Here is a 24,242-nt window from a genome sequence, read left to right on the forward strand (position 1 = left end):
ATCATATCTTCTCAATTAGAAGTTGAACTCCTTACATTTACCAAAGGATCTTTCTTTCACTGCTCAATGATGCTTTTATTCTTCTATTGTCAGAGGGTTTATTTTCTGATGGATTGTGAAGTGGTGTAGGCAAATAGGATTCCCATTGTTATGAACAGATATTGTAGTATCAGAACCTCAGTGTTCTCAGTGACCTGGCTGCGTTTCTCTCAATCCCTTTTTTCTTTTTTGGTGCATTTACATGTCTCTTTCTCCCTGTTTACCCTCAACGCCTGGCAGATTCATGTCCCGTCCATATATTTACACCCTCTTTTACTCCACTTCATTACTCGCCATATCTTCTCCTCTGCCTGTGTCCCTCTCCGCCTCTCAGTGACAGGCGAGGAGATATAGCTCTGTGATGGTTTGTAGATTTTAAGTGCTGCGAGACAGTTGTGTGCGTGTGTGTGTGTGTGTGTGCGCGCGTGCTGGTGAATTCATGCACATTTGGGAATCTGCACAGTCTTGTTGGTGTGCTTGGCACTATGTTTTATAGCTTTAGCGATTATAGATTTGATCATATAGACGTCTAATGTTTCTCCCATTGGGGTCTTCATATTACCCACCCCTCAGCATATTACACTATTATCCTGTAAGTCATCATTATAGCCTGTGCTCACTGCATAAAGATAGGAGTGTGTGTGTGTACAGAGCAGCACAATACCTATGCACAATATAAATAAGTCCTAATTATTATTTTTTGTTGTTTAATTTAACTGATGATCTTTTTTCTTTCCACGCGTTAACAGAGTTTTATGTGTGTGGGCGTGCACGTGCACACTTGCTCTATATGTGATTTAATGAATACCACATGGGATTTTTTGCCAACAATTGATTCTCCTGTTCCTTCTGTTTGACTCTCTCTTGCTTTGCTGGCATGCACTGAGCTTGTTGCTGCATAAATAAATAGTTTGCGTAAAGCTTTTTCTTTAAACCTTAGAACAACTCGGTGGAAGAGATCGCCAATAAATATATTTAGCTTTCACTTTGAGCTGTAGCTGTTTTTAATTATAGCTCGCACAATTGGGGAGAAGTTGGACGTGTTATACAATTTCAAGTTTGTTTGTTTGGTTGATTCTTTCTTTGTTTCGTGCTGTCTTTTGTATATCTTCTTAAAATAAAAAAATGGTTGCAGCAATGTGTCGCATTTTCTCAATTCCTGTACGCTATTCCTTGATAGGTCAGATGTTTTCCATACTTTCATAACTGTTGTGGTTTCATATGGTTGTGAATTCCCTCCTTGGTTTCTCTTTCCAGAACAAGGCAAATCCTGTCAATGTGACTCCACCCATTCAAGCTGTGGATCAAGACATAAACCTGCAGCCTCCCTCCGACCGGCCCGGGATTATTTACTCCATTCTCATCGGTAAGTTTACATTTAAATGCTTGACACTCCTATCAAGAAATAAGGCTTATACAGTACATTGGGTCCAATATACATTTGTGATAATATTGGATATTTGTATAATAGTTATATTGATCATCAAATATATTCCCCCCTTTTTTTTTTTTTTTATAAACCGTTTCTCAGTTGATGTCACCAAAAATGTTTACTAAAGTGCAATTTAAAACCAAATGTACAATTGTAGGGGATTTTATTCAAATACATGACTTGCATGACTCGCTAGCTAGCATAGGAACATAAACAATCTCTCTGACAAATATGTTACACTTTGATTTTTTTGAAGCAAAAAACTCAAAGTGCAGAATCCCAAATATTGGCCCAAAGCCTTATTTTTAGCTTTTTGAAAAAGGGTTGTTGGGTTTCCTAGGAAGGACATATTTAGATGAATTAAAATACTTTCGTTGTAAACAGGATGCTTATAGTCAATTTGCAAATTATACATTTTTCCCCCAAAAATATGAATGATGGGATTGTCTGCCGATTAATCATCCCAAGTACCTCAAGTTGAAATTGATTAATAGAAGCAACAGTGCACCGTCACTGCGAGACATCTTGATTAATGTTCAAAACTTGAATATGCAGAGCCACAAAAAACTCTGACTTTTACTCAAGAAGATCTGCCGCGTCCGTAAAAATGTACTGACGTGACTTGACACTGTCTCGATTACTTTTCCCAGACTCCTCCTGTGAAACTAATCTCGGCCTGAGTAAGGATTATTAGAGACAGTTTCACAACGGGCAAACAAATCTGTTGCGACTCTGCAGCTCCTCCAAGGTCTACAAGATGAACATAAAAACATGTCTCTTGGGGGTCAGTAAAGAAAGATTACATTTTAAAATATGGTTTTAGCTGGAACGACCTTCATCAGACAGTACATAAACAGTGGTTGGTATTTGCTTTGGACGACTAAAAAGGATATCAAAGCAGAGCCTGTTGCAACGCTGATTGATTTGTGGACCCAAGGACACACCTAGTAGGAAAAAAGGAACTCAAACCCAAACATCTGTTTCCGCAATCTCTTGCTTTCTTGTGTCATGTGCCTGTGTTGCTGCTCGTCTCACAAAATGTAATGTTCCCACTGAGCAATGCAGCATTTTAAAGCGCCACATATGTTGGTGCATCACCACCTGTGGAGAGCAAAGATGAGAAAAACATGAAAGCATTAGCCATCGCGCTCTCTGGCTCTACCCCCCCCTCCCCTGTATCTTTTATATTCTCTGCACACACCCAACAGACAAACATACAGTATATTGATTCTTAAACCAATTACTCATGTCTCGGCCTGTTTTCAGACACATACTAGCCTTATTTTTCGTATATTTTGTTTAGTTCAGTTTGTGCCTTCTTCTCCCTTTCTCAGGCAAACCAGAGTCCTATGCGGAATATTTCAGCTTGAACGCAACCACCGCGGAGCTCCTGCTACTAAAGCCCGTCGATAGGGAACTCCACCGCAGATTTGATTTGGTTATCAAGGTAAGAAACACTGGGACTGACTTGATTTTCTCCAGGCATTCTTCTTTTCTTGTTTTTTATAAAATCAGCACCCTACCTCCTTGATGTGCAGGGCTTTTCTTTTAAAAGTGTATCCAACCCCCAGCAATACATTCATGTGCTGCTTTCTGTTAATTGTCAATTAAAAATAAGCCTACCTTAAACATAATAAGTGCCAGTAATTGTGAATCATTAGATCTAGCTCATGCTGTGTGCGCGTTTGTATCTTAATTAGGCTGGTAATAAAATCACACCACCAAGCATGCATTACTGAAATTAAAAATGCATTTTTTTCTCTTTAGGGGGGTTTTACTGTTCTGTAGTTAAAGGTGTGTGGTAATTAGTGTAAATGGGTGTATATAATAATAACATAACTTGAAACGGTATTACATGTACTTTTGGGATGGTAAAAATGAGGTGTGAGGGAACTGGAGAATATAAATGAAATGCAAACAGATTAAAATAATCATGGGAGAAAACTGCAAATGAACTAATAGAAAATCACAAAGTTGTATAGTTGTGTGAGATTTTCAAACTAAGCAGCCTAATCTGTCCCTTAACCCTTTTTGCACATTATAAACATTACAGGGGGAGGTCAGGTGGGGAATTAAATGTGCTCCACAATAATTAAACTCATCGTTCCTGATGGCATATTATACATCAGGAAATTACAGAATTACAGGGGGTCCTCAAATGGTACCTGAAACTACAGTATACACAGTGGCTGGTTTGATTAGCTTTTATGGGGTCTTGCTCTCCTGATGGCTGAAGTTTGTAAAGTAATACAAAAAGAAATAGTATAATAAGCTCTTCTTGTGAAAAAAAAAAAAGTACTTAAATCTGGCTGAGTGAACTAAATAAAAGGTACATTTACAATAAACAATAACAGCAAGAAAATACAAGTTTAACTTTTAAATAATATATTTTAATATATAGCTCCTGTATATTACTAGAATCACTGACAAATGTAGAAATTGTACTTCTTCTAGAGGAATAAATCGAGACCAAATTGGGATTTACTACTGCTCTGAGGTTGAGATCAATTTTCATGAGCAGTTTTTCTCTTAATAAAATCTCCTCTCTTGAGGAAATATTTTGTATCTTCTAACATATTTATTATGGGAAGCAATATCATTAAAAAGGGCTTCACCAGCAGAGTGGTGGCGGGTGAGAACAGAAGGTAAAGCATTGCAGCCAAAATGAGCAATTATTTCTCTCCCCTTTAGGCAGAGCAGGACAACGGCCACCCATTGCCAGCTTTCGCCAACCTTCAAATAGAAGTTCTGGATGAAAACAACCAGGCACCCTATTTCCTGGAGACCAGTTACCATGGCTACGTCAGTGAGGCATCACCCGTGGGAACCACCATAGCGACAACTGCCAGTCTCTCTGCACCGCTGGCCATCGTGGCTCTGGATAACGATGTGGAGGAGGTGAGGATGAAAGCACACAGGGCCATCACTGACTGAAGACATAATGAGCAGATTGATATGTTCTGACAATTAAATCTCACACAGAATGAGGATATTTTAAATATAGAAAACAGTGCAGTTTTCATCTTTAACACCATACTGTATATGGCTTTTATACTTAAACACTTTTGTGCAAATGCATGCATTTCATTTAAGAGTTTATGACCACCTTGTATTTATATTTATTTTCAAATAGCAGCCTTATACCTCGTCATTTACATTATTTCTAACATTTACTTCCTTTTGAGATGCCTGTAGGTATCAATTAAGATAGCTGATTAAACCTTTCCCCCGGTTGTCTGAGTTATCTGAAGCTTCCACTGGTCAATGTTAACATGCCAAACATTTTTAATTGAATATATCCATACATCATGACAACTCGTACAAATAATTTGCTTTAGTTTTCATTTGAGATGTTCACTTTGCCAGATGGAATTGGACAACTCGCAAAGCCCACACGTTGCTGTTGGTACACCTGTTGAGCTCTCCATTCCTGCAGAGCACATAAACATTTAACAGACATAAAGCAAGGAGATTGATTCCTCGGAAATTATTTTAGATTTTGGAATAATATTGGCAAAAGCAGACAACAAAACAGTCCTCTTAATTCGAGCCAGTGCCTTGTTGGATTTGTCAACTGAAATGAAAACTGTCGCAATAGCTTTTAGCCGAGAATGCTAACATTTGCAGCTCACGCAGAAGTAGACAAACATACTGTTGAATCCATATTTCACCTATGCTCGTTCGTTTTGCCAACGGTATAAATTAAAAGGCTAAAATAATAAAACCACACAACTCCAAAATTATAATTTTAATACAGCTCTGTGGCACAACCACTTTAATACGTGGAAACAGGCCTGCCATGCTTTGCTACAATTGCTAAGCTATATTGACAAATGCTGTTAAGGCAGGCCAACAGTCATCGTTATATTATGGCACTATGAAACTTTCCTTACTTTAATTCTCATCTGGGGGTCGCAAGTGTGTATTCTACTGTACACATTCATGTCTTCAAACACATTTAAATCACATATGGTATCAAGACCCGCAACATGGTGAAAGTGTTAAAACAGGAAGTACTTTACAGAAATTAAATATCGAGCCATTGAAGTGTACATTTCAGCAATATTTCTTTTTGTTTGACCGATTCTCTTCTTTGTGCCTTGCTTGCCGTGTGTGACGTGCCCGATCTAATTTCAACGTGAATCCCGTTAGTAAAAATATTGCCTCTCAGTGATAATGTAAGAATTTACAGTGCCGCAGCATTGTTATCGCCCATGCATTCCCCAGAGCTTAGTTTGTTTAAGATGTAGCGTAGGCATTTGAACAAAACAAGCTTTGGTTCGTTGCTTTCTAAAAGACCCCCACAGCAAACAATGAGATTAGTGGGGATAATGTGTGTGTGTTCGGGGCGTTTGATATACGCTGAGCTATTTTAAAAACCGCTAACCCCGGTCTTTCCACTAGCATTAAGTACCAACAAGGATGATTAGTCCTAATTGCTTTTATGTGCCGTCCATCACTTTTATTTGGGTGTCTGCATATGACTCTGAGTGGCCCTGTGTGTGCCTGTGTGTGTGTGTGTGTGTGAGTGTCTTTGTGTGTGCTTATTTATGACTCAATATCTACACAGGCTACATCAACAATATTATCAGCCCTCCTACCCTGCTGAGCTAGCCTTATCTGGAATGAGAGCTCACACACACACACACACACACACACACACACACACACACACACACACACACACACACACACACACACACACACACACACACACACACACACACACACACACACACACACACACACACACACACACATATACTGCATACACACAGCAAAAAAGGTGCATGTGTGGGTAATGTCAGAGGAGGACTTGAATTGCCTCTCCATCACTGAGTTTAACACTCTCACACACACACACACACACACACACACACACACACACATACACACACACACACACACACACACACACACACACACACACACACACACACAGTTCTCTTGGGAACGTTTTTTATGCCAAGAAAACCTTGGAGATCATTCACCTTCCTGTTTAAGCACTTTTTTTGCTCGCTGCTATTTTGCATATGGAAACATGTTCCTTTGTTATGTTTCTCCACTTTATTTATTCCTGTTTTGCTTTGATTTGTAAAACATATACAAATGTGTGCGAAAGAGAGCCGGGGAAATATTCCCTTCTCAAAAATCTTCCCTTTTGATTATTCACTGCATGTTCATCAAAGTAACCAAAATTGTTTCTGAATTGCCGGTGAATTCCTTTTTTTCCACGTTAAGGTGCTTAATTAATAGCCATCTTTTCTTGCTGTTGTTGCACTGAGTGGCTCACAGGTGTAAATGTGCAACAGCTTTATGTATGCTCCGCGAGCGATACGGCAGATATAGTATCCTCCCTGGGTTAAAAAAGATAAAATGTATTGACTTTAATGTCTTCTCTGTTCCTCTAAACATCTGTCTTTCTCTCCAACAGACCAGGGACCCTCAGCTCCAGTTCTCATTGGACAGCTATTCTAATGTTTTCTCTGTGTCTGCTACTGGAATCAGACGATATCTCACCCTGGTGCAGCCACTGGACAGAGAGACACAGGACTCCTATAAATTCACGGTACTTCAGCCTATAAAATGTGTGTGTGTGAGAAAAATCTTCTGAATGCATTTGAATAACTCATCTCAAATCAGACACCCTTGAAAAAACGTAGTGGCGGCCTTGAAAAAAGACTCCTATCTACTGAAGAGAGGCAAACGGTAGACAAAGTAAGAGGAGAGGGGCGAAAAATGTTGCCTAGAGGAAGAGAAGAAGACAGGAGGAGAGTGAGATAGATGGAGAGGAAAGAGAAGAGGGATGTGTTGAATGTGTAGCTCCATTGAGGCCGTCACATTTCAAGTGAGGAGGAGATAATGCAGAGGTGGCTGCACTTTTAAAAGGGAGGAAAACAGATTTAGGATTAACGGCCCCTACACACGGCGGCGTGCGTTGACGCTTCAACGCTTCTGCCCATTCACTTTGAATGGGGTGACGTCACGATTCGCCGAACTGCATTGTGGGGGCAAAGCGTAGCTTTTCTTGCGGTGCTCGCTGCAAAAGTAGAGCAATGTTCTACTTTTGAAGCTGAGGCGGAGGCGTCAGCCAATCAAATTCCGCGTATGCAAATCTGCCAGTACAAGCGCTAGCCAATCAAACCGCGTGTATGCTGGGAGAGCCAGACCGCAGTTCATTTCCTCATATGCCAAAAAATGGAGGAGAAAATAATCGTAGCGTTAGGGAATCACCCGGTGCTTTCAGTCCCTGTTCACCTACCGGGATACAAACCGGAGGAGCCAGGCATGGAGGGAGGTGGCAGAGACAGTGGGTGAAACTGGTAGGTTTTCGCTTGTTTGGGGAGTTTATATCCAGTGTACTTCGTTTGAATGGACAGCTAGCAGGCATAGACAGTATGTAGCCAGCATGGAATGTTGTGTAAAATAGCACCATAGACATTAATGTCATAAATGTTCATCATATAAAGTGTGACATGTAAAACCTTTTATGCAATTGACAGCAGAGATTCATGTGATTGGTTGTTGGTCGCGTTGCTCGCGTAAACTCCCCAAGCTCAAGACACGCCCACCGCCAAGCGGCAACGCACGCCGCCGTGTGTAGGCGGCGTAATAGGGCAGGAGATTAAAGAGAAAATAAACATTGGAAATGGGAAGCACAGATGTAGACAGTGGAGACACTTTAACCTCCACTATTGTTTGAATATTCATTTTATTTTTATATTTTAACACAGCTTCTATAGCTTTGTTTAGCGGTGGCTAGCAGGGCTCTCATGGATGGTTGGCAAGTTTTCAGCATGCAGTCAGAACTTGGCTCTTGTATCGCTCAGTACTGAAATAGATGTAGAAAAAACCGGGCTTATAGAGTGATGGCTGTTCCTTTGTGTTTATCTCTTTCCGTCAGTATCACTGCCAGCATGTCTTGTGTTCTTTATGGTTCGTTCTCCCACTCGACTTTTTGGCCCTTTTCTCGCCCTTTTTCACCCTCTTTTGTTGCGCTGTCTACTTCTCAATCGGCCTTTCTCACTCGTGTATTCTTATTTCAGTACAATCTATTTCAGCAGCTTCTTTGCCAAGTACTACTTTAAAAAGTTGAGGAACTTGTAATGTACTTGAGTATTTACATGTTCAGCTGCCTTATACTTAAATTCCACTACACTCCAGAGGCAAATATTGATCATATCACTACAGGTGTTTAATAATGTTAATTCCAGTCAAATTTCAGTTTAAGGTTAACAATACAAATACAAGTGAATAATACATGACGAAGATGTATTACAGATAGATGTATTATATAAGAAGTACGATAAGCTAAAATTGTATTGTATTTTTACAAGTATTATTTCTGCAACATAGTGTCATCACTACGTAATACTTGTGCTTCTATTGGCTTACACATTGTACGTGTTGGTCTCTAAGCGGTTGACCAATCACAACAGAGCTGGCCAGTTAACCAATCAGAGCAGACTGGGCTCTGGTTTCAACCAGAGGGTGAAAAGAGGTGGGGCAGCACAGGCAGTATGAGAAAAATAAAGAACTTTTTGAACATTAAAGCAAGTAAACATGTCACAGTAAAAGCACAAAATACAAAAATGAAACCTAATAATTAGCATAATAGGGACCTTTTAAAGTGATATACACGATAATGAATCAATAATTACAATTCAGTAGAATAATTTACAATATAATCTGAACAATGGCGAATTCTGCAATATGAGCACTCTTACTTATATTATAATAAATCTATTTTGATGCAAATACTTTTATACTGTATTTTGAATGGAGGACTTTTGCTTGCTACAGAATTGTACTACTCTGTTGTATTACTCATTTTACTTCCACCACGCTCAGGGTGTGCTGGCGGTGTGTGCACGTGTGTGGGAGTGCAGCATATTGTATGAGGTAATGCATTCCAGTGCTTGCGTGCAGCTAGCATTGGAAAAGACGGGAAAAGCAGAAGGCCTTGTGTATTGATTGAACGGCAGAGGTGTACAGTAATCATCATGAAAGCCTTGCTGGAGAAATTCAACTCAGGGAGAGAGAGCTATGAGACATGGAGGATGATTTTCATTTTAAAGGAGTCAATCAGCTTCTTGGCAGATGAGCTTGTGGAGGAGATTGCTATCAGGGAAGAAGCTTCTACCGCTTCTGTGGATGTGCACTGATATGCGTTATGGATGGACAATTTGCATGGACAAGTTACATTTGTTTGTTTTTACATACAAAAGCGTGCATTTTAAATTGTTTGTTTGTTATTTGAAGGACAAAAGAGACCAATCTCATGACAGAAGGCCTGCTTGCTACATTAAACATTTTATTTCTTCATATTTAATTTCATTTTTAAGATGATTCGGCAGCAAGCTCAAACAGTCTTCCCACCTTTGAGTGTTTAAGTTTCATCCTCTCTTTAAATACATTGAAATAATACCAAATAAAGAAATACTTTGCTACATTAGATTGAATTACACAATGGATGTTTCTCTGTGGATCTGAAAAGCTGAAATAACACAGTTGTATATTTACAAGGAGCACATAGTTATAATGGTTACTGAGATCTTGTTACACAAATAGCTCATCAATTTTAGAAATGTGCTTGACAGCTGGGATAGATGAGAAAATTGACAAGCTCTCAAGTGTCTGCGCTATTTTATAAGCTCGAGCCAACAGAGGGGACATTTAAGGTTAGCATGGCAAGACAGTGAAGAGCATATTTAGTGTTGAACTTTTCTAGTGAGAAATGCCATCGAAGAAACTGTAGAATGATATCTTAAGTCAAGTTCAAGGCACATTAACATGATTAATGGGAAGCAAATGTTTGTTTATGTCTCTTTTTGTGACTTAAACACATTTCAAGCAAACATTATAGGCAGTGGGGAACAGCAATTATTGAAAGGAAATGGTGTTTGAGTTCTTAGTCGCAGCCAAAAGCGTATAAATAAACCAAAAAGCAGGGATTTGGATTGAAACAAACACAGAACAGTTCAAAAGAAACAAGAGAACAAACAGACACTATCAAGATGTCAAGGACACATTGTGTACACAGTCCGCCCACCTCAGGATTCTCTAAAGGTAGCTTTTTGTAGCTCGGCTGAGTGTTACATTTTCTCATAGAGGGAACATTTCATTTTCTTTCCTCGTGTCAAAAAAAAAATACATTGTTCTTGTCTTTTGTTTCTATACAGCTTTTAGCATCAGACGGCGTCCAGCAGAGCACCCCTGTTACCGTGACGATTACCGTGTTGGATGCCAACGACAACACTCCCACTTTTGCTAATGTCTCCTATAATGTCAACCTGTTCACTGATATGATGTCTGGAGAAACTGTGTTAAAGGTACGCACTGAGAAACACACTTAAGTTCTTACTGTACTTGTGGGATGTTTTTTTACTTTTGTGTGTTTGTGTATCTCTCTCCAGCTCGCAGCAGTCGACTCCGATGCAGGTCCCAACGGTCAGATCACTTACCGGATCTTAGCCGGAGACCAGGGACATTTTGTCATTGGCAACAGGTGAATATATTTGACTCATAAAGTAAAAGTTTTGAAAAAAAGCCCTCTTGCTGAGAGTTTGATGAGATGATCAATGCCTCTATGGCTCTAAAGGCTAAACAAAACATCTAGCAGCACCTCTTAAGGCTTTTCACAGAAGGAGTTTCAACATCCCTTTTAGTGCTCCTTGTCACGTGAACAAAACAATATTCGTTATTTATCAAAACCACTTTCTTCACAGGCAGCGAAAAAGCTCATTTAACTGTACATCAAGCATGACACCACTGTAATGTAGTTTTATGCTTAAATGACTTTTTACAAGCACTGTGAAGAAATGTTTGGCAATGAGCACTGCCAAAATGAGGATGACCTACACTTAGTATTGTTCCTGAATGCATCCACTGATGGAGGACCGTTCTGCTGCTCTGCTTACATGTTCACAACAATATATCCATAATCATTGAATACTGAATATTCTGTTTTTTTCAGCACTGGGATCATTACTGTGGCACCAACTGTTGATCTCACTGTTGGGCGGAGCTACGCTTTGACTGTAGAAGCCATGGACAATGGGCCTGTACCTCAGAGAAGGTAAGAGTTTATCTCCGTCTGCTTCATCTGTATTCTACTCTGTCTGTCTGTCAGATTCCCAGAGCTTTCACACTCCTTAGCCCTTTCTAACTTTCCCCGTATGTGTCTCCATCTCTTCACCCTTTTCATTTGATTCATTTCTAAATATATATCATGAATTATAGTTTTATATTGGGAAATGGCAGGCAAGGAGTCTAAGAGAGGGAAATTGATAGTATACATGTGAAAAGGAAATGTGAAGTGAGTGGCACAGAATGAAAGGTAATGAATGGTGTCTCACTAGTAGTTACCCTCTTCTCGAGAAACGGAAAGAAAATTATACTGTGTGCAAGGGACAATTTCAGCAAATGCATGCACACAGGGAACTAGAATAAATGCCACAGATGGTAAAAGAAACATAATGCATACACTCTGGCCCTTTCACATTCCTAAGGACAAGGACTGACTTGATTAAGTAACGTTTTCTTCTCTCTTTTTTCACCGCTACCCCCTGTTTCCCGTCTCTTGCCATTCATCTCGCCTTCATGGATGAAATCAATAAGGAGCCATAACTTTTAAGCAGCTCATAAACTCAGGCTTTCCCTGAACTTGGGTTATTTCATGGATAAATGCATCTGCTACCAATATTTTTTAACTCTGTGGGTATTGATTCGGTAGCAAAAGTGAGCCGTTATATTGTGACATTTTATTTTTTAGCAATTACTATGCGAATCATTCACCCGCTGGAATGTGGTCAATCTACAATTCTTTAACAGATTGATATCACAGCTGCTCTAGCAGAGAGTTTTCTCAGCACTATGCCTCAACATGACTCAGGAAACATCAAACAACAGAGGCATGTGCTTTTGTAGGATGCAGAAAAACGTCTTTTCATGCATGTTTTCCTTCTTTTACATTCTTCTTTCAGCTATTAAGTCTTATTTTGTGTCATCTAATACAGGAACACCATAAGGAAAACCCATATTGGCAACAATAAAAACAAAAGCCGTACAAAAGTGAGCTAATGTGCCAGAATGAGCAGCAGCCTGCTGTTTGCTGATACTCACAGCTCACTTGGATGTACTTCTTTGTATTTTGCACTTTGGTATGTCTCAACAAAAGGATAAGTTAAGACTGCAGTGTCCTTGCAGAAAGGACACGTCTTCAAACAAGAAGCACTGAACAAAAGCAGCACGTAGTTACTGACACACAGGAACACTTATTTAAGATTTTTGTTTGAGAAAAAGGCAATGCTGCTGCTACGATCACGATGACGTAGGCTTGTGTGACAGGCAGTTTGTTTTATAGGTTCATATAATGTAGGCTGAGCAGTCCAATAGGGAGTATTCAGAAACTCTCTGAATGGTCAGATGTCTAATTTGAGCTGTCAGCGACCAACAGTGCATATTTCTGTTCATCACTCTCTTGATGAAAATGTAATCAAATCCAATCAAGTCCCCTGGCACCCAGTTACATTTTACAATGTAGGAAAGCAGTATGAACCTTTTGCATATGACAGTGTGTCCATCAGCCGTTACCTCCCCTGTGAGCAATTTTGAAGTCCACATTAAACCCCTTGCCTCTCTTAGATATGTTGGTCTCTCTGTATAAAAGTTTCTGTGCCCTAATGTTGATTTAAATCTCTAAGAGACCGGCAATGCCAAGCTGACCTGAAAGGACTTGTGCTGGCAAAGGCAAACTGATAAAAAAGTACTGCCAATTTAGCATTGCACTCCTATAACTGTTTCAAAAAAGATATAATGCTGCAGAACCAGAGATATCGTTCTCTCTTTTCTTTTTCCAGACATTGCTACTCTTAGTGCATATACCCTCACATGGTAGAGCATGGTAGTTTCAATCCAACTTGCAACCCTTTTCATATCACCCCAACTAATAGAATAGGTTTTCAGAAGCTAAATGTTTGCAGTGTGAAACCTGGCTGTTTTAAATAGCCCCAAAACTCCAAATACAAACTTCCCAATAGTGGATCAGCCTCAGGACATCTGTAACTATTAAAAACAAATAATTAAAAGCTTCAAATGTCTCAACAACGCGGATATTAAAAAGTCAAAGCTTTATTTACAGTATTTAAGCCTTTTTTGACTTGCTTATGAAGGCCTAAAAGGCATTTCAATTGTTAAAAGAGGACATTATTATGATCATTTTCAGGTTCATATCTGTATGTTGTGCCTACACTGTTACATCTTTGGTTAGCTGGATGTGTTTTTTGTGATTTGTCAACCACTCAGAGATGTCCCGCCCGTTAGCCTATGTGTTGTAACGCTAGCCAATAGAAGTGCATGTGTTACCCTGTGATGTCACTATGTTACAGAAGTAAACTAAGGAGTCCAATGGAGGCGTTTTAGGCAGGGGGGATTTGTGTGGGAGGTAAACTCCGTCTGGGGGGAACTTTGGGGTTTTAGCTTTGCAGATCATTTACATAACACGCTATGGGAAACAGTACCGAAGGAGTGGCAGACCGGGGTGGTGGTTCCCCTTTTCAAAAAGGGGGATCAGAGGGTGTGTGCCAATTATAGAGGCATCACATTACTCGGCCTCCCCGGGAAAGTTCACTCTAAGGTACTCAAAAGGAGGGTCGGGCCGATTGTCGAACCTCAGATTGAGGAGGAACAATGCGGATTCCGTCCTGGTCGTGGAACGACGGATCAGCTTTTTACTCTCGCAAGGATCCTGGAGGGGGCCTGGGAGTACGCTTATCCGGTCTACATGTGTTTTGTAGATTTGGAGAAGGCGTATGACCGGGTTCCCAGGGAGTTACTGTGGGAGGTGCTGCAGGAGTATGGGGTGAGGGGGTCTCTACTCAGGGCCATCCAATCTCTGTACTCCCAAAGCGAGAGCTGTGTCCGGATCCTCGGCAGTAAGTCGGACCCATTTCCGGTGAGGGTTGGCCTCTGCCAGGGCTGCGCTTTGTCACCAATCCTGTTTGTAATATGCATGGATAGGATTTCGAGGCGTAGTCGTGGGGGAGGGGGTCTGCAGTTCGGTGGACTAAGGATTGCACCACTGCTTTTTGCAGATGATGTGGTTCTAATGGCTTGATCGGTCTGTGACCTTCAGCACTCACTGGATCGGTTTGCAACCGAGTGTGAAGCGGCTGGGATGAGGATCAGCACCTCCAAATCTGAGGCCATGGTTCTCAGCAGAAAACTGATGGACTGTCCACTCCAAGTAGGGAATGAGTCCTTACCCCAAGTGAAGGAGTTCAAGTATCTCGGGGTCTTGTTCTCGAGTGAGGGTACAATGGAGCGTGAGATGGGCCGGAGAATCGGAGCAGTGGGAGCGGTACTGCAGTCGCTTTACCGCACCGTTGTAACGAAAAGGGAGCTGAGCCAGAAGGCAAAGCTCTCTGTCTACCGGGCCATTTCGTTCCTACCCTCCCCTATGGTCATGAAGGATGGGTCATGACCGAAATAACGAGATCGCGGATACAAGCGGCCGAGATGGGTTTTCTCCGCAGGGTGGCTGGCGTCTCCCTTAGGGATAAGGTGAGAAGTTCAGTCATCCGGGAGGGACTCAGAGTTGAACTGCTCCTCCTTCGCGTCGAAAGGAGCCAGTTGAGGTGGTTCGGGCACCTAGTAAGGATGCCACCTGGGCGCCTCCCTAGGGAGGTGTTCCAGGCACGTCCAGCTGGGAGGAGACCGAGGGGTAGACCTAGGACCAGGTGGAGGGATTATATCTCTTCGCTGGCCTGGGAGCGCCTTGGGATCCCCCAGTCAGAGCTGGTTGATGTGGCCAGGGAAAGGAAAGTTTGGGGCTCTCTGCTGGAACTGCTACCTCCCCTCCCCGACCACGGATAAGCGGGAGAAGATGGATGGATGGATGGATGGATAGATGGATGGACCATGGGAAAGGGAAAACCCCAAAAAACATAATAGGGCCCGCCTAAAAACTGATTGTCTTGTATTTTTCTTAGGAGTTTGTCTACTTTTAAACTTATCCAAAGAGCCCCCAAACCAACTTAGTATGAGTCTAGGAAGCACTCCCAAGCAAACATTTCTTTTATCATGATTTACTTTTCCCTACTGCATGGATTAATCGCTCAAAAATACACATTTTATCACTCATAAAAAATAAATGTGTGTCCCCTCTCGTACATGGCTCAACTTTTGTAGTTGCCAAATCAATACACAACTTGAACCACTGCAGATTGAGGTTGTTCCAATGATTGGTCCACAGATTGTTCCCAAATTTCCCCAGACCCCCTGTTTATCTCAGCTGAAAACATAACCTATAGCAAATCGATATCCATTTCTGCTACCTGATTTGTTAAAACTATGGGTCAGGACCATGAATGAGCTGCATGCCTTTTGGCTGGTGGGCACCTAGAAGACATGAATCACAGCATTTTTAATGACTTTGGATCTCATCTCAGTATTACATCTCCATGTCAGGGGGCTGGGACTGTTGAAGAACCCTTGAGATACGTGTTTCATTCACATTATAAGTGCTTTTGCATGGCCTAGATAGATGCACCCCCAGAATATTGAAAACAGCTTACGCTCGGGGGTCTCATTTATACTTTCATCAAACTGTCGGGTAAGAGAGAAAAGAGGGCATCACCATAGAGAAAAGATAAGATAGGGTAAGATGTTAGATAAATAACTAGATAGAGTTCAAGATAAAGAAGTCATTTTGTACCATAAGAGGCATTTTGTAAAATACGCAAGTCGCAAGCAGTGTTGGGCTTGTTACTTGGAAAAATGGGTAACATTTGAGTGCTGTGTGCAAACCAGCAAGTTCATTTATCATGCAAGTTTGTACTCGCATGTACAGCTGGTGTTTGTGTGTGTACTGTACACACAGATACAGCTATATCGAACAATGACTATGAACTGGAAAATGCATAATGAATTAGAAAGAATAGTTTAAAAACTTGCCTGTTAAACAGAATTCTATGATGGAAGAAGAGGGAAAATAGGCTACGGTAGGAACTACAACTGAATAATCTCCATTCCCTCAATCACTTTTCATCAATAATGCCATCTGAATTGTTTTAATAAAACACAGGCTTTCACTCTCTCTGGCAGCTTCCAGTTTTCCCAGACTTTGTCTACTTATTGTTGTGAACATAAACGGATTTTGTGGGCTATTGTTTATACCCGAGGTTCTTTGGCTTTTTCAGTCCATGATCCAGTTTGAGTGGAGTTAATCTCTCCCTGCTAGAACTCAGCCCTCTCACTATGTAGAAACACAATCTAAACCCCAACCATTCGTCATCCGGAAATTCAGGTTGAGTAAACCAACGATCACTCAAGTCATGTGGGGGCAAAACTAGGAAATGGGAGTATTTGGTCTTTCTCCAACCTGTAATAAAGTTAGAGATAGTAATGACCACTGTAACAAAATTGGAATTGTATTATCAGGTTACAAGGCTGGGGAAATGCAGTCTTTCTTTGTAATGTGACATTTCAGTCCAGACAAACTTTATTGAGCAACTGTTTGTTTTATATGAACAAGCACCGGGACTTCAAATTCCTTTAATAAGGCAGGAGGGTGAAATCATCTAATATGTCTAACCCTGATAACCTCACTGACCTTATGGGGTCATGCAATCTCGTGCTATACAGCCAAATGCTTTCAAAATCAAACCTTTTTTTTCAGTGATTATCCCTGACCTTTATGACACAAAATATTGCTTAAGAACATGTGTAAATAGTGTTTATATTGGCACTTAATATTAGTTCATTCAAATTAGATTGTTGTCGTCTTTTTAAGTAGAGGCACAAAATACAAATATGAACTTGAAAATGAGCCTAATAGGGCCCCTTTAATTTAAATACATTCTGAGAAATGCATACCGGTGTAAAGTGTAGAATATTCCCATGTGATGGCTCAAATAGTTTGAGCGAGCACACAAAGTATACACAGTGTATTTGACCATTTTTCTGTGTTTTTTTACTATAAAGTTATATATCTTGAAGAGACAACAACTCACAGTTAGGGGGGATTTGATACAGTATATTTTAATTATAATATTTTTATATAATACATTATACATTTTCTTCTTGACCTCTGTGTAAAAGTTGCAGCATCATTTCCTTTAGATATGAGATGAATCTTATTAAGTCTGATGGTACATTTTGTGTAGTCGTGAGATATTAAACCATGATAGTTTTTTAAGTATTCTGATCTGTCTCCACAAAGTCATGTTCCCTGCAAGTGGAGCGTTTTATTTTGAACGCCAGTGGAGCATCATTATTGAGAGTCCCAGCTCTCATCAATATTGTTCCTGTGGGAAGGCCTTGTCCAGGATCAAAAAACATGACTGCGTTATCTAAAATAATTGGTATAGCAGATGTCAAGTCTGCTTCCAGTTGGGTCTGAGTTTAATTTGCACTTAGTGCGTTGTTATCTCTCAATTATGTAAGGCGGTCGATTTGCCAGAGCGCTGACAAATGTAGTTCTCTAAACATGACAAGTTTCTGCAAGGTAATCTAATATCTTCAGAAAGAAAAACTGACACAAGCTGTTTACAGCCTTGGAAATAAACAGCTCTGTCAATTGAAGCTCATTAAAGTGACATGGTGTTTAAAAGAAGTGTTATATTAATTAAAAAAATGTCAGTAAATGCGTCTTATTGAACAGCCAAAGCTTTTTATCAGAGGGGAAGAAAACATGGTATAATTAAGATTTCATTTTACAAAAGTAAAACTATTTAATGTCAGACACCACTCAAAATAAAAACAATTTTGGTGTCATCACTCTGCAAATTGAAAACTTCATGTAATTCCTTTTTTGACTTTCCTAAATTCATTTTAAGCCAATTTGGTCTTCTTTTATAAAACCTCCTGCAAATCCCTCTTGAAACATTTCAATTATGTTTTTTCACCTGTCACAAAGTCATGAATCCACTCTTTTAACCACAGTTGGTTAAGTAAGCTTTTTTCTATGAATGTATTTAATGATCATCTGCACAATAACTACTCTCATTCTTAAATGCAATGATTGTAATCCCTTAGTATTCATTCTAATATGATAATAAAGGTTTATGCTCTCTGGTTCAAGGCTCATACATTCAGATTATTAAGGAATAATCCTGCGCTAACAAGAAACAGACATTCTTCTATTAGAATGTGTGCATACCTTTTTATACAGTACAACAGTATTAGCCTATCTACTGAAGCGAATCATTGAAACAGCACAATAAGTTTGTCAAAATAAAGCAATAAAGCATCTTAAACCTGGAAAAAGGGCGTTTGTAAAGCCCAGTCTGTTTGCCTCTCAGACTGTCTTTGACTTCAAGCTCTTATTGATTAGCCAAACACAGCAGGAAGTGCAACGAAACAAACACTGGCCAGCCACTCTTAACTTAAATAATAGACCATTCACCCTTCCTGACACTGATTTTTTTTTCTCCCACTATCCTCTTGTGCTGCCCTCCAGCTCTTCTCCTCCTCCTCTCATCTCTTCTCGAACTTTTCCATCTTTATCTGCTTCTGTTACTGGCTTTTTCTTTATCTGTAGCCGTATACAACTTATTTTTCTCATTCTCTCTCTTTAGGTCATCCATTACCACGGTCTATATCGAAGTTTTGCCCCCGAACAATCAGAGCCCTCCCCATTTCCCCCGACAACAGTACAACCTGGAGATCAGTGAAGCTATGAGGACTGGAGCTACACTACTCAATCTGCAGGTACACAATCACTCTTTCTGTCACACACATGGGGACAATCCCACTTTATACAAGCTGTTGTCCCCTCCTCAGCTGCTCCATACATATAAACTTTGCAAACTGGATGTTGTTGGTAAGTTTAATCAAGTTTGCAGTTTTTCTTAACGCTCAGATTAGCAGTCGCTGGGTGTATCAGGCGTTTATCCATAACATTTCGCAAACTATTTGAACAAAGTCATTCATTTTAGCTATATCAGTCATGCATCTATCAACTATTTTAACTATTTATCCATTACTTTTAGCTTTCTGTACTAACCATTTGTCCATTTATTTTAGGTTACTACTCCATCATGATTTTAAGCAAGCTATTTGAACTTTCTATTGATTACATTATCAGTTTCATCTTCTGTTTTAAATTGTTAAAGTTTCTTTACACATTACTGCTGACTGAAAATACACATTTTCTTTTATTCCATTTCAAATTATTTGAGCCTCTCTGCAATCGTCCTTTTAGCCTTTACTAATGCAAAAGTACGTCATGTTGGATATCACTGTCATACAACACACTGAGCACGGGTCAGATTTACTAAAGAAAATTGAGTAATATTCATGTCAATGTAATGTGTCTGTCTTTGTGTACTTCTTCAGGCAGTGGATCGGGAGAGGGACCCTGTCACCTATAACATTTACAGTGGAGACTCTCGGGGACATTTTGCTTTACAGCAGAAGTAAGCACACACACACACACACACACACACACACACACACACACACACACACACACACACACACACACACACACACACAACTAATTTCATCAAGTTTGATCAACACTATGGAACTTGTTGAAGTCAATGTTTCCAGACACTTAAGCAGTAAAGTATTGTTTTTCTTATTTTGGTGTGTGTGTGTATGTGTGTGTGTGTGTGTGTGTGTGTGTGCGTGCGTGCGTGCGTGCGTGTGGGGTTGTAAGCTGTCTAAATTGTTTCACTCAGGGCTCTTCTCCGTCAGGAGCTTCACATAAACACACCCATTCCCTCTCCCACATTCACACTCTCACCACCTGCATACTGACTCGGAGGGCTTTTGTTGTATTTATTCATTTATTGCTCATTAAAAATGCATTTCTCATGCTAGGGAAAGATCCTATCTACATTTCTTGAGGGAGAAGGCAAGAGATAAACAAAGAAGAGTAGGGTGAAAGAATGAGAGATGGAGGAGAATTGTAAGGACATGGAGGAAAGAGGGGGAGAAAAAGAGGAAGAGATAATGGCGCAGGGAAGAGTAAAAGATGGATAGCTCGGAAGGAAACAACGACTGGCAGACAACATCGTATTTAGAATGAAAGAAAAAGACTAAGTAAAAGGCCCCCCTGTTATCCATAACAGCAGAGATTAAAATGAATTTAAGGGCTTTCATTTTTACATTCTTTGAGTATTTGATGGGGCTCTGTTGGACATTGTGAAATGTTCCAATATATGCCAACATGTTTCCGTGTCACAGCTGTGCTTTGTGCAGTATGACACTATTAGGACAAGCCAAGTGGCTATTTTCCCACCAAATGAATGTAACATGCCGTCGAGACTGTCATTGGCAAAGCATCAAGTGATGTGCTGAATGTGTCCCCTAAAATACTCTAAAAGTGTCTCCTGTTAATCCTGTTTACAATGTGGCTGCCATTGATGGAGCACACACTAATTGTTAAAAGATTCAGTTTAGTTGAATACATAAATTAAAGGGCCAGCAACATGTGAGGGGGTTTTTCAACATTTGTTTTTGAAGACATTTGAATGATCCTGGGTTCATCATGAATGATGGGTTTAATGTGGGTCCATCACACAGGCTGTAGCAGATGTTTGGTTTCAGAGCTGTGTGTGTGTGTGTGTGTGTGTGTGTGTGTGTGTGTGTGTGTGTGTGTGTGTGTGTGTGTGTGTGTGTGTGTGTGTGTGTGTGTGTGTGTGTGTGTGTGTGTGTGTGTGTGTGTGTGTGTGTGTGTGTGTGTGTGTGTGTGTGTGTGTGTGTGTGTGTGTGTGTGTGTGTGTGTGTGTGTGTGTGTGTGTGTGTGTGTGTGTGTGTGTGTGTGTGTGTGTGTGTGTGTGTGTGTGTGTGTATGAATCATCCATAAATAGACGAGAAACGCTTTTTGGGAAAAAAACATAGCTCCACATATTTCCCTCTGTAGACCATCTATCATCTACACACACACGCACACGCACACGCACACGCACACACACACATAGTCACTGTCAATATTTGGAGAACATTTGCATTTGAGATGGTGTCTAATTCATGATCATAGCTTGAATTAAAAACACTTCAATCATTATGTAAATCTTCCGTTGGCAATGTAAGTGGTGAAGTCAATCAACACCAACATCAAAGGGTTCTGCTGGTTTTGATTGAACACAAGTTTCAGACAGGCTGCTCTGAAGCTGTTGATCTTCTGGAGTTGATTTTTACTTATGCGTTAATCATTCGCCCCCAAATCTGACTTTTATCTCTCTGCTTCGGTTTGGACATGTTTGATTGCTGAGTTTTACTCAATCAGTAACTTCAGTCTGAGATGATATGTCTTCAAATAAAACGAATTATTCATACACTGCATTTTATAAAAGAACCATATTCAAGGAGCTGTTTGATGCACATTCTGTACCAATAGACCCATAAATTGATGTTTTGAGACCCAATTTGTCATTAATCTGTAAAATGCAATGAAGTCACTGAATAATGTGTAATTAATCAGTTTGCAGATTCTAAACGTTATTGTGGTTTTGAAATATTTCACACTCAAATGATTTTCTTTGGTGAAAAGTCTGTCCCCTTACATATAGTGTTGGTTATGATACATTACTGTTTGAGCCATTATACTGTAGTAACAGCACTTAAGATTTATAACATATTGGGTTGGTGATGGGTATAAGATGAACCAATTACTCCATTAGCAATTCACTTCTTAGACTTTAATGCAGTGGTTATCATTTTCTGAAAAGTTGCCTCTAAAGTTTTGAATATAGACAGTTCAATTAAACAAAACAGGTGTCCAAATTCTTCCCATGATCCAAAATAACCATAGACAATACTTACAAATGTCTGGATGTATCAGCATATCATCAACATGATAAGCAATCAACACACTGCAGCTTCTCATAAAATCCAGCTGTTGACTCTTGTGTATGAAAAAACACCTCACCACCATTCTGCTGTGTTTGCTCCTATACGGTAGGTTCTTTTTTTTCACTCTGTTTTAATTGTTCTGGTCTGATCCATTTTCAAGCTCATGCCTCAGGAGTTAACCTGTCGCTCTGTGTGTTTTCTTCTGCAGTTCAGGGTATCTGGTGCTAAACAAGTCTCTGGACAGGGAGTCTCTGGATTATTATACCCTGGTGGTCACAGCCTCAGACGGACACCCAGATGGGGTAAGAAACTGAGCTGTACTGAACAGATATCAACTGCTTGTCTTTACTTGAGCTGTTTCACATCCCCAGTGGAGTTCAACTGAGTGGCTGTCAGGGGGGACGCTCACAGTGAAATGGCACAAACAACAGCTGTGGCATTGTGTGAAAAGACGGATATCGGAGGCCATTTTTGGTGAAAGTATCTCATTCAGTAATAATAGCAATCATAATTACCAAGCCACAATCTATCTGTAACAATGGATTTGAAACTGAGCAGAATAATCAGTCTGGAAAAAAAAGGATGAGAGGATAACAACATGGAAAAGAATAATATTTAAGGCTCATCTGGCCTTGAAAACTTTAATGGTTTTGAAAGTTTGCACTATAAAAAAAAAAAGAGTTTATAATCACACCATATTATATCAAGCAGGACTAAAAGGTCTCCTCTGATATGCCCTTTTAAATTGATACTAAATTCATGCCTTTATATATATATGCCATGATATTTCAAGGTTAAATCTCAATTTTAGATTGCAATGGTTATTTTACAACAGAAAGACACAAGAAGAAGACATTCAAGTGGTTTCTTAACTGTTTTGGCATTTCAATGCTGATGAAGCACTTCAAATACTACTGTGATTTAAAAGAAAAGATTGACTTTGCCGCAGGAGCTTTTTTCTAAAGACAGAGAAGTGCCCTTTTCACTTTCTCACTTACCTAATGTGACGATCTCAGGTCATCAGAGTCGCTCTCTCTGTTTGTGTTCTTCCTGACCTTCCCACTGAGTCCCACTGCCCTCTCATCTATCATCTATCAATTTCCCTTCTTATCGTTTCTCCTCTACTCCTACTCATCATCCGTCTCTTCATTAAAAGTCGTTTTTCTCCTCTCTTTTTTCTTTACTGACCCCCCCTCACCCTTGTGTCTGTATGAGAATACTCTGACCTTCTCTCACACACACATTTGCACACAATAGGAAGGGAGCGAACAAGTGGGAGGAATGAATAGAAAGTGAGGAAGGAAGACTGATGTGAGAGGTGTTCAGGGGGCCCTTATTACGTTAACAATTGTACTGTGAGTCCATACACACAGTTCTAATAGAAGGAGTCTTAACCCATACACACTCACAGACAGGCCCACATATACTTAGACAATTGCTCTCTGGACCTTGACAATTAGTGTATTATCTCTGTGCCCCAAAGGTCTTTAAGTCTGAAAATGGCTAAAAGTAGTTTGCCCATTTTTCAGCTTGATACTCTATTATATTGTGAACGAGCAGACACAAGAGAGAGAGGGAGAAGTTTTCGAAAAGAGGAATAGTATGAGCTCGCAGACAGACAGAACGGAAGACAAGGAAGGAAAGAAAGAAATAGAAAAAGCAGAAGAGAAGATACGGACCCATTAATCAGCATCACTAGAAAGGGCCTTGGGTTGTCTTCATATGCGTGCACACACACACACACACACACACACACACACACACACACACACACACACACACACACACACACACACACACACACACACACACACACACACACACACACACACACACACACACACACACACACACACACACACACACACACACACACACACACACACACACACACACACACACACGTCCCCTATTATTAAATGTCCTGTTGTGAGAGTGTCGGACTACAAAGTGCCTAATTGGCTAG

General features: G+C 40.2%; 1 protein-coding gene across 1 annotated transcript in view; it reads left to right on the plus strand.

Annotated features, from left to right (window-relative positions):
- The window catches only part of LOC117473793 (protocadherin-15-like), a 138,240-nt gene that overhangs the window by 42,836 nt on the left and 71,162 nt on the right, over positions 1–24,242 (plus strand). Inside the window, exons 9-18 of the mRNA XM_034119670.1 lie at positions 1,303–1,405; positions 2,806–2,918; positions 4,163–4,369; positions 6,906–7,040; positions 10,654–10,803; positions 10,888–10,979; positions 11,448–11,549; positions 19,051–19,183; positions 19,811–19,890; positions 22,485–22,578. Of these exons, the coding sequence (XP_033975561.1) occupies positions 1,303–1,405; positions 2,806–2,918; positions 4,163–4,369; positions 6,906–7,040; positions 10,654–10,803; positions 10,888–10,979; positions 11,448–11,549; positions 19,051–19,183; positions 19,811–19,890; positions 22,485–22,578 (1,209 nt within the window). The remainder of the gene's footprint in view (positions 1–1,302; positions 1,406–2,805; positions 2,919–4,162; positions 4,370–6,905; positions 7,041–10,653; positions 10,804–10,887; positions 10,980–11,447; positions 11,550–19,050; positions 19,184–19,810; positions 19,891–22,484; positions 22,579–24,242) is intronic.

This window comes from Trematomus bernacchii, unplaced genomic scaffold, assembly GCF_902827165.1.
Source record: "Trematomus bernacchii unplaced genomic scaffold, fTreBer1.1, whole genome shotgun sequence".
Lineage (NCBI taxonomy): Eukaryota > Metazoa > Chordata > Actinopteri > Perciformes > Nototheniidae > Trematomus > Trematomus bernacchii.